General features: G+C 29.4%; 1 protein-coding gene across 1 annotated transcript; it reads left to right on the forward strand.

Moving 5' to 3' along the window:
• Window positions 1–7,591: 7,591 nt before the first annotated feature.
• Window positions 7,592–9,758, forward strand: LOC133670771 (large ribosomal subunit protein eL38z/eL38y-like). The gene is made up of 3 exons (XM_062091384.1): window positions 7,592–7,744; window positions 9,080–9,263; window positions 9,550–9,758. The coding sequence occupies exons 1-3, from the start codon at window positions 7,742–7,744 to the stop codon at window positions 9,570–9,572; spliced, it is 210 nt and encodes a 69-aa protein (XP_061947368.1). The 5' UTR covers window positions 7,592–7,741; the 3' UTR covers window positions 9,573–9,758.
• The last annotated feature ends 2,032 nt before the right edge of the window (window positions 9,759–11,790 follow it).

The raw sequence follows: 11,790 nt of genomic DNA on the forward strand, positions 1-11,790 counted from the left end.
TAAAATAATATATTTTTATATACTTTTTAATGGTTCTGACATAATAACATAAAAATTTTAATATATATATATATATTAAAACACTTTACACTATATTACTAAACACACATGGTGTAATGGAAAAGGATGGTCCCTTGTTATATAGCTTTTAAGATCCAACAAACCTTCTAATGAACCTACAAGTCAATCGGTTTTAAGTATGTTAATTGAGGTATAAGATTAAATACCTAAATGAATTATTATTATTTTTATCTATTTTTTGCACATTAGGGTTAAATATCAATGTGATTAAGTTTTAAATAAATGACATCATGATAACGAACCCAATTACCCTATAGTTTATTGGGTCCAAAAAAGATTAATTAAACTAATTGAACTTATTTGCATGGTGGCAATGAGCATATCCCTACATTACCAATTTGGAGAGTAGCTAGGAGATGACATTTTCAATGATGCATGAATGAACTTAATTTATTAAATTATTTGTCCCAAATCAACACAAGAATCTTCTCTTCCCTTTGATCATATTTGATGCTATATGGCTAGCATGATTGCCAATTGATTAGAAAATTCCTTAACCAACACAGGTTAATTATTTTATTGGCAAGTAGATGATAAGTGCTTGTCATGCTAGTGAGAATTACACCAGAAATACTATACTAATTAGATATTTCACCAGCTATGCAAAGAATGGCAGTGTGTGGCCGCAGTCTCTTGAACATCTAAATTAGGTCAATTTTTCTCATGTCACTCTTAACCTAATCTATTGCTTGGATTTTCGATATGCATATGATCATAAAGGAATTATACATACGGTAATTAAGCACATAGACACGAGAAGATGTATCTATCTCTTCTTCTATATTGTAAGGACTGGTAATTATAGATTGAAGATCATAAATTTTTGTTCTTATCATTTAATGCAAAAGGGTAAGACGGGGGTTCTGTTTTTTTTCAGAGAACCTGTTTTCCTTTGTTATTTTCTGTGTGATGGGTCACAAAAATGAAGAGCGACTGTGCTATTGGAAAAGGGATAAAAGAGAGGACATATTTGTGAGGAAATATATGCATAAATTGACATAAAGAGAAGGAGAAGGGACCAGGAAGAGACCTTTGGTGGCAAACAGATGAGAACCAAGCAGATCCCATGTTTGCTTTTATGTCTAGTGATTTGAATAGCATATTTGCCTTTAAATTGCCATACTTTGTGTACAAACTTTAGGCCAACATTATATAGTGGAAAACAACTTTTTCTTGATTTAGATAGCTAGGGCCTCTGCCATTTTTCACCTACAACTACACTCTTCAAGAACCCGTTCACACAAATACACTTGCCGTCAAACACGCTTGGACACATAATAAGAAACCTTCTTCCCTCTTCTTCAAATAATTTGCTTACTACATGACTCTTGAATTAACCTGACTTGATGGATGGATAAGTTCGGTAACTCGTTGATTTGACTCGAAACTTGATGTAAATTGACTCTTAATTTAAATTATATAGAAGTTAATTTAGTATGACATAATCAACTTATGATAAAATCAAAAAAGTTAAAATATATAGTTTGATTTAAAAAAAAAAACTCTAAATAAAATGATTTTACTTTAAAAAAAATCTTGAAATCACATCGTTTTGAATCGATATAGTTTAACTCATTTTAGTTTGAAACTCAGAACTTAAACCAGTCATAGGAAGGAATACGTTTGATAGCTTTGGTTTACTGATCTTGCGTGTTGGTTCTCCTAGCTGGATGCTTGGTTTGGAATCTTTGTCATGGAAAAGATTTAATTAAAACAATTAAGTCCGGGAACTCGATAGGTATGTTGTAACCATTTTCATTATCATAAAATTGATAAATATAAATAAAAATACCAATAATTTTTTTTGTTGATATACTATAATAATATTTACCGATCTAATTTTTTTATTAATAACCATTGAAGTCAAGAATATATTGTTGGCATATAATGAGAAAATTGCAGAGAAAATAAAAAAAATCAAACAATATAATGATGTGTAAATTTTTATAGATATAATTACTGATAATACAATTCATTTATAAATATTTCAACAAAAATATTCTGTCAATATATAGTACCAATAACATTACGGACAAGATTATAGTAAAATTCAAAAAAACAAATCGTATTACAGAGGAATGGGAATTGCCTAATGTAACAATATTTGATCAAAATCCATACGAGATATTGTATGTTTTAATAACGTGATCTTAGGGTTTTTTTCATAAGAAAAGAATATATTATACATTTGAGATTTTGAGTATCCATGTGTAAGTTCAATTAATTACACCATTACATGCAGATCCGATTGTGGGATTGTGATAGGCTTTTGACACCTCTCCTTTTGTGGAGTCCAATGAATATAATAGTATCCCTTGAGCGGCTTAATTAGCTACCTAATGTCATGATTTATGTTTTAATCACATTATCTCATGACTTTGTCTCATGAGTTTGAAATTTTAACTATAATCACTTTGTCCTGGTTAGTATTTTATGATAAAATAATAGAAATGTGTTTAGTTAAAAATATAAAAATAAAAATAAAAATAAAAGTGTCTTTGAAATAATTTTTTTAAAGTGAGTTTATATACTTTAAAAAAAGATGAAAAAATATATATGTTTTTTTTCAAAATAATAATGTAATGTTATTTTATTAATAATACCACTTATATGTCAAAGAAAAAGCAGCACTGATGGAATCATTTCCTCTCACTTAGTTGATATGTAGGGTGAGACTTTTTCATGCCTAGCTAAAGTAGATTACAATTATAGCTCATGTGTGCTATTTCATTTTTGAAACTCTTGATTTATTCTTTCCAAGGAATGTCTCCCTGTCGTGGATACAATGTCGTTTGAACGCTTGGATATTGAAGTTTGAGTACGACTAATTACCCTGTTAAAATAAAAAAATTTAAAAACTTAATTAATGGAGTTTTTACTATATATATATATATATATATATATATATATATATATAGAGAGAGAGAGAGAGAGAGAGAGAGAGAGTTCGGGTCAGGGTCGGGTTCGGGTCAAGTAGGACAATATTCATACCCTATCCCAACCCGACGTTTTTACTTTGGATATTACCCGAACGGACAAAAACAATTCCTACCTATTAGGTTCAAGTTGGGTCGATATCCAACATGTTGAAAAATCATCTCAACCTAAGAGTTTAAGTTGTTAGATGAGGTCACAAAAATAGTTTTTATATTACTTTTTAACACACATCTTTTGGGTTTGAAACTTGCACAGACTCACATTATTTTATGCTTAAATTTTATCAAATAAAATAGCGGTGGTGAGATTTGAACTCGTAATTACTTGGTCATCAAGGCTCCGATACAATATCAAAAAACTTTCTCAACCTAAAATTTAAACTATTAGCCGAGGTCTCGAGAATAGCTTTTATATTACTCTCTAACACAACAAGTATAGATAAAATTGTCATCCTTACTTATCCCATGTCCACATACATTTTTATATCAGCATATTAAAACTATTACAAAATACTAAAAAATTAATTATTTTGATACTTTTTCAAGCCAAATACATTTTAAAACACATCCCAATACAATTCTAAACACAAAATCAGATGGAAAAGTTGGTAAATGAATTTACTTTCTATGTCATCATTTAAGGTTTGAATTTAAAAGGAACTTCAAAAGTGCTTTATATATATTCTAATGATTTTTCTAAAACTCAAGAAATATATTTTTAATACTAATTATTTAACTCCCACGGGTTAGATAAAAAGATTGAAGAAAAAAATTATATTTAGCGACAAAAACACATTTTAAAGAAGGGGAAAAACAATGTTGAACGATGAAAATAAACAAAAAAAAATAAGAAAAAAAAATGATGTCAACCCATATTAACACATTAAGCCCGTGACTCGATTCATTTAAACTAAAAGCAATAAATTTTGAAAACCTTGAAGTCTAGTTTTCAACTAATTAAATGTTGAAAAAAAAATGAAACATATAAAATAAAAAAAATAGTAATTATAAGTTAAAAAAGACCTGAGGCTGCTTAGGCTAACCCGCCTAACCTACGGGTCAAGTTATGAGATTAGGATAACCCAACAAAAAGTAAAATGAAAAAAATAGCAAAGTATAAGTTTTTTTTAAAAAAAAATCAATGTTGAATCATGAGATAGAAAAGATTAGAAAAATAATAATTATAAGCCAAAAAAAAGCGTAAGCCCACCCGGGTCAACTTGCCAAACTCACGGATCATGTTTCGAGATTAGGATAACCCTAAAACAAAAGAAGAATGAAGAAAATCACAATACCTAATTTTTTTTTAAAAAAAAAAAACAATGTTGAATTATGATACATGACAAAAATAAGTAAAAACAGTGATGACAACCCTTGTTGTCTTATAAAACCCGTGCCCCAAGTTATTTGAACGGAAGTAGCAGATATGAAAAAACCACAAAGATCAGTTCTCAATAAATTAAATATTAAAAGATGAAATAAAAAAATCAATACACATAAGGAATTAATTATCAAAAGGAAAAAAAAGTGTGAACCACCTAGGTTAACTCGTCAAACTCACAGGTCAAATCATGAGATAATGATAACTTTATAAAAAGAAAATGAAAAAAAAACCATGAAGCCTATTTAAAAAAAAAACCAACATCAAGTAATGAGACCATAAAAAAAGAGTCTGAATAAAATATAGGAACCCAAGTCAGCTTATAAAACACGTGACCTAAACCATTTAATTGGAGACACTAAATCCAAAAAAACCACAATTCTCAAGTTTTAAAAAACCAATTAATAAAGGATGAAATTGAAAAAAAAAACAATCACAAAAAATTCAAAAAAGATAAAAATTAAAAGAATGAGGATCAAATTTAAAATAAAAAAATATGAATAATTTTGATTTGAAGAGATAAATTAAAAATAAAAATAAATTCCAAAAAAATAAAAGGAAAAACCACCAGAAGAATGAGAACAAAATCTAAAAAAATTAAAAATCTTGATTAAAGGATAAGATTGAAATCAATTGAAAGTTCACAAAAAAAGGGCAAGAAAAAATGAATAAAAAAAAAACCAGGACCAAATTTGAAAAATTAAAATATGAAAATTCTAGATTGAAGGGTGCAATTGAAAAAATTAAAAAAAAACTTACAAAAATGCCAAGAATAAAAATTAACAAATCAAAACAATGAGGACCGATACGCAAATATACATAACTAATGGGTTTGTCCTAAAATTTTAAATGCCAGACATGAATCACGAGGGAGGAAGAGAGAAAAAAAAGGAAAACAAGAAAGAAAGCTTTTGCAGTGACAATTTGTCTATTAAAAAGCAACATGCTGGAAAAAAAAATTAGTCATCATACAAAGGTGCACGAGCCGCCAAAGCATGGCAGTCTCTCCCACGCACTTGACAGCTTCTATTTTTTTTATTTTTAAATCACTTTAAAAGACCAATTTAACTCTTAACTAACCTGTTTATAACTAAAAAAAAAACCATGTGAAAACACAAAACTAATTACCCCTAAACCAAGCCTAAATAAATTGTAAAATAAGGTTGGTTTCATGATTTTACTATGCTAAGAATAATGAAAATATCAAAATGCTTCCAAAACAAGGCTAATTAATTGTGGCATAAAGGTAAGTCAATAATTAAACTGTGCAAAAAAGCATGAATCTACAAAAAAACCCTAGCAATCAAATATATGAATGTTTTCTTTTAAGGACAATAAAAGTTTTTCTTAAAAAAAATGAAAATATATTTGTAGTTTGTACCCTCACTAAAAGAGATAATGATAAATAAATAAATCATATGAAAAAGATTATTTTACTCCTAAAATTAATCTTTTAACCTGATTTGAGGAAGGTTAAAAATATTATTTTATTATTATAATTTACAGTAAATTATCTTTTATGCTGTAGCATTCCACGTCATATATCTTTTTTATAAATATGAAAATTCACTTAAAATATATCGATTATTGAATCCACCAAAATGAAAAGGTTGTCAATGTGAATACATGTCCAATCTTTTTTCTAATCTAGCCCCCGCACGGGCCACTACCCATCTCTTGTCAAAAGACATGTTTTCAAAGATTTTTTTTAACAATCATTCACCAAATTAATCGGAGGCAAATTGAAAGTGAAGGTTAGAAGACATGCATCTATATTTCATGGATAAATAGGGAAATATATTGCAATTATTGACCCCTACATTTCTATCACTTCACGTATATTCATATTCATATATATCATGGATAAATAGGAAAAAATATTGCAATTATTTGCCCCTAGATTTCTATCACTTCATATTATTTATATTCATTCACAATAAAAAAAGTTATTAAACATCGTTTATCCCTTAATTTTTACCGGGGCTCAGGTTATAAATTGGATAGGTTAATGTAGATTAACTCAAGTCTATTAAAATAATATTACTTTAATTCTTAAAATTTAAAGAATAAAAATTTTAAAGTCAAACTAGATTTTGATGAGGTCAACAAGATTAACTCTAAGTTGATTTTATTATAAAATTTGAATTAAGTTAAAAATTGAATCTCAAATAAACTCATCAATCAAGTTTAATAACTATGATTGTAAGTTACTCTTTAAAAACTTTAAACTATCCTAAAAAATAATTAAAAAACATACATTATCAAAAGGGACGCATATATAGTAACAAATTGCAATTTTGTACATAAACATTTGATTAGACAAGTATAACGTACCACGCCACCAAAACAAGAGAAAAATGACACACATAATCTTATCCTACCTTCTATCATCTTAACTATAAAAGAAGCTAATAATATCATAATATATAGATAAAGGGAAAAGTAATAATATTATAAGAATTTCAAAATATTTAACAAAAAAAACATGGTTATGAACACTTGGGGATTCATGTTAAGATTTAGTAAAGGATTAAAAATCTAAGATTTTTTTGTCAAATATATCAAATTTTGTTTTACAATATTTGTGTGATTTCATGATATCTCAATTATTCATCATCAAATCCGGTCAATGGCACATTTTTTTTCCTTTTCTCTTGTTTTCTTATGGATTGTGTCCCTATCTCCTCAATTATTCATGATTACATTCTATCTTTTAATTTCTTTTTTTTTTTAATTTTTTTCATGTATTATATTTTAAGAAAAGTTATATATAATTTCCTTTTTTTTAATTCCATGGTAAGTTTTTATTGGTCTGGGTTTTCTACTTCAATTTTTTTTATTTATTTCTTAGACAATGATATTATCAATCAATATTTATATTTTTAATACGTATAATATGATTTAACAAAATTAAAAACTGCATGGATATAGATTAGGGCACAAAAGCCCATCCTCTCCTTAATCTCTATCTGGTCGGGTAAAATTAAGATATTTGCAGCGGATCAGAACCGGTTTCCTTCGGATCCTTACTCAACACCTCGTAATGTTTTTTATTATTAAGTTTGGGCCTACAATTCAACTACTTAAGGCCTTTGGGTCAGACGGCAGAGGCCTAGTAAGTTAGAAGCCCGAAAGTATAACCACTGGCGTAATAAAATCAACTATACAGGGCCAAAACAGTCCACAAACACAATAAATTTTCTAGGGTTTAAAAGCAAGTGATAATTGTAACTCACCATATATATATATATTTATATCTCTCCACCTTAACAGAGCTAGGGTTTGGGGAGCGCTGAGACTTCAGCAAAGACGAAGAGCTCTCAGAGACTCTGAAAAACTCAAAATGGTAATACCCTTTTAACCTCTCTCCATGTCTCTTGCTTTTTTCTGCTTGGTTATTGCAGAGATCATGTTTCTTGGTTGATAGACAGAAGAATGGGTTCAACTGTGTTTTTATTTTTAAGGATTCTGTGTTTTTAATAGTCATGTTTCCTCTTGCTATCTGTGTTTTTAATGGTAAAACTTTGAAAGATTGTTTTTTTTAATATAGTGAGAATTTTGAAAGACTGAAACTTGGGTTAAGAATATGAGTAAGTATTGGACTTTTTAATCATCTTTTTAGGCTAGTTTGTTGGGTTCATGATTTTTACAAGTGAGGGACGAAACCAAGAAAAATTAACGCTGTAGTTGGATCTGAAGAGAAGGAAGTTGGTGACTAGTTAATGTGAATAAAAGAAAGTGATAGTAGGTGGTATGTATTATGGATTTTTTTCATTTTTGTACTCTTAGCTTTCTCTATCGTCTGGTAGGTTTTAAAGCAGATTTTTCTCGGTGATTATTGAGGGTAGTTTCTTATGCTATCTTTTTAATGTTTTACTGAGGGAACTAAAACTGGTGGGAACTGGGGTGGAACTGGGAAGACAGTGTAGTCTAAGGTACAATTTCTTGAAACTCAGGGTGGTTACTAATTAGATGGTGAGTGAAAGTTGTCTATTTTAGAAGAAGATAAGGAGAGCCTGGAAATGGAGATAGAAAAACAGGGTGTGGTCTTAAGGTAATTTGAGTACATTTGTTGCCTTGTTATTTTTGTTTCCATGAATGGTTTTGTGGTCCTGTTATTTCTTATAAAAAGGAAGAATTGCTCCTAAGCCATAGGCAGACCTCTTCTCTCATTTAAAACTGATACCTTTTGCATAATTGTGAATTAGTTTTTTCAGCTGCTTAATCTCGAGTGATCACTGAATAGAGCTTGAAATCTGTATGTATCGGTTGGTGATTTTGTCCATTCTTCTACATTGAAAGATACTTGAGTGATTTCTTCTGGTTTTTGTGAATTGGTTGCAAGAGTGTTGGATGTATTTAAGTGTGTGTTTGGGAGTGTGGTTGCGGTTGCTTTTCAAAGTGCTTTTCACTCAGAAAAAGCATGTCAATACTGTTTTTTTATTTTTTAAAATCATTTTTGAGATCAGCACATTAAAATGATTTGAAAACATCAAAAACATACTAATTCAAAGAAGAAATAATTCAAAAAAATTTAAAAGTGCTTTTGAAATGCACTGGCAAACACTCATTTAATCTAGTGTTGTCACTCATGTCACTCGATGATATTTGATTTGATACACCTTTTTATTTGTTGATGTATTCAATCATTCTGTCCTTGTTTGCTGTCCTTGATACACAGCCTAAGCAGATCCACGAGATCAAGGATTTCCTTCTTACTGCCAGAAGGAAAGATGCACGCTCTGTGAAGATCAAGAGGAGCAGAGATGTGGTCAAGTTCAAAGTTCGCTGCTCAAAGTACCTCTACACTCTTTGTGTATTTGATCCTGAGAAGGCAGACAAGTTGAAACAATCTCTTCCTCCAGGTCAGTTGTCAAAAAATCTTCCTTAAGAAGTTCTTGTTCACAGTGATTCATTGTTCCATGCTTCTCCTAGTGTCATGACTATGAAATACACAGCCTAAAATCTGTAGATAGAATAACCAAAAAGAAAGAACGTGAAGAGATAGTCCTAAAAAAAACTAGGCATGTATGCATCTGCGTCTATTATTGACTCAAGATAGCCAGATGCTTTTATTGTTGTTTCTTCCATTTATTGATGATAGGTGGTCTGTTTCATTAATTGCATCCTATCTATTTTCTGCCGCCACAGGTTTGACTGTTCAAGATCTGTGAAAGATGCAGTCTGGTCCAAGGAGAGATATGAACAAGAATTTTCCTATTTCGTGTTCTATTTTCATGGTTGAAATACTTAGTATTGGATTTTGGCTTGGCACTTCATTATGATAAAGTTTCTGTCGATCATTTAGTAGTTAATGTCACTCTGAAATTTTTCTAAACGTTTGTAGTTTTTTCTTTCAATTTTGTTCAATCACCAGTTCCATGTTTCAAGTGCTTCACATAGCATATAAGGATTTGTGCAAGCATCATTTTTAATCTGGGGTGATACTTTCTTGAGGGTAATAACTTGCTATTATAATACAAAACTCTAAACGTCTTGGCCAAAACTTTAATGTTCAAAAAAAATTTTCATTTTGATTCTAATTTTTTTTTTGTTTTAGCGTCATTGTATATTTTTGGGTCAAATTATAAGATAATTGAAGAGAAATAAAATTTAAAAAAAATGAAAAAGTTGTCTTGATGCGATTAAAATTATCATAAAAAGTTTATTTTATTTCTTAAATTTTATAAATTATATCTATTTGGTATATCAATAGTTTTGCAATTCATTTAAGTATGAACGTTTTTTTTTTTAGTTTTTGGTTTATGAGAAAAAAAATACCGAATTTCGGTGATAAAAAAAGAAATTGACAATGATTTTGACTATTAAAATAGTTAATTTTAATATCAAGAGATTTTATTTGGTGAAGACTAAGAGAGTTTTACTTGTGCTTTTTGACCTCGAAATTATCTAAAAAATCATATTTAAGGAACACTGATTTCGAGTTATTGCTCGGCTTGTACATGCGATTTTTGGGTAATAACTTGCATGGAGGCTTAGATTTCAGAAGAAAACTTGCCGATTTCAGGGGAAAACAGTTTGCCGATTTCAGGTAAAAACTTTTGATGTTTGAGTCGTAACTTGTAACGACTTGGCAAGTGAACACCCAGTTCGGGTAATTACTTTTCAAGTTTGGGCAATAACCTAGCATTTCCGGGTAATAACTCGGCTTGGAAACACCATCTTTGGGTAAAAACAAGCACTAACTCGGGTAACACTTTGGGGTTGCATGGTAACGCCAATTTCAGGTGATAGCTTCATGTGCAAAAACTAACATCGATTTCTGGGTTCCGAGAAAACAAAATAAAAACAAGAAAATCAGAACATGAACTGAAATCGGGTTGCGAGTTGGTGCCCCTAAGTTCAGGTTGGAGTTGGTCGGGTTAGAACTTGCAGGCAAAGGGTTAAAAGTAGTGTCATGGTTTGCAAACAGCAAATGAGGATAGAGGTTGGAGATTGGACTGTAATAGGAGTGGAAGGGCCTCGAGACATGGAGGATTGATTCATGGATAATGTGTAGAAACCCTTAGGCCTTATGAACTATCTAATGATTTGATTAATGTGGAGTTATTAATGGGTTTGACAAGGAGTTCTTGCTGCCTTTGCTTGTTATTTGTTTCTGTTAAGAAAAAAAACATCATTGCCCTGATAGATACAAGGTTTCATATTTTAGCTTGAAGGAATTGACACGATGATAAAGAGCAATATATCAATAAATTGTAACTCAATTGATATTTATATATATAACCAATATATCTTTGATTTACTGATAATTAAACTTGGTGTGTTTGAATTTTGATGTGGGGTTGGATTATTTTATTTTTTAAAAAATGATATTTAGGTATTAAAATGATATAAAAAATTATTATAAAAATACAAAAATATCCCTTAAATGCCAGGTTTTTTTTTTCTTCCAATGGTGTTCTAGTTATTTTACTGTATAATTAAAATGAAAAAATATTTTTTTATTTCTGATAAATTAAAAAATAACAAATAAGCCACGTGAAAAGATTTTAATATCCTTAAAAACTATAAAAGAGTAAAAATAAAATTATTATTATCCTGTTTAAGTGGATTGTATTTTCAAGTATAGAGCTATAATGTGTTATTAAGGGGTTTTAGTTTTGGTTAATGAGTTTTCTGCACTTGCTAGGAGTTTATCAATTTCAAATTTTCCTTCTAAAATAAATTAAGTTTAAAAAATACTTCATTGTTAGAGGACGATAGAGTAATTGCTCGTTTTTACAGTGATATATGATTCATAATATTGTGGTATTATGATTATCATGTCTCTTTAACTACTAATTATTAATAATAACTCTATGATTATTATATCATTATGATTTAAAAAAAAATCAATTTTTTGCTCTACCATCTCATTAATAAGAAAAA

This window comes from Populus nigra, chromosome 13 (genome assembly GCF_951802175.1).
Source record: "Populus nigra chromosome 13, ddPopNigr1.1, whole genome shotgun sequence".
NCBI lineage: Eukaryota > Viridiplantae > Streptophyta > Magnoliopsida > Malpighiales > Salicaceae > Populus > Populus nigra.

Excerpts from the sequence above, each read along its gene's own strand:
- LOC133670771 (XM_062091384.1), top strand. Across the intron at positions 9,264-9,549 it reads GAAACAATCTCTTCCTCCAG|GTTTGACTGTTCAAGATCTG; the intron begins GTCAGTTGTCAA and ends CTGCCGCCACAG.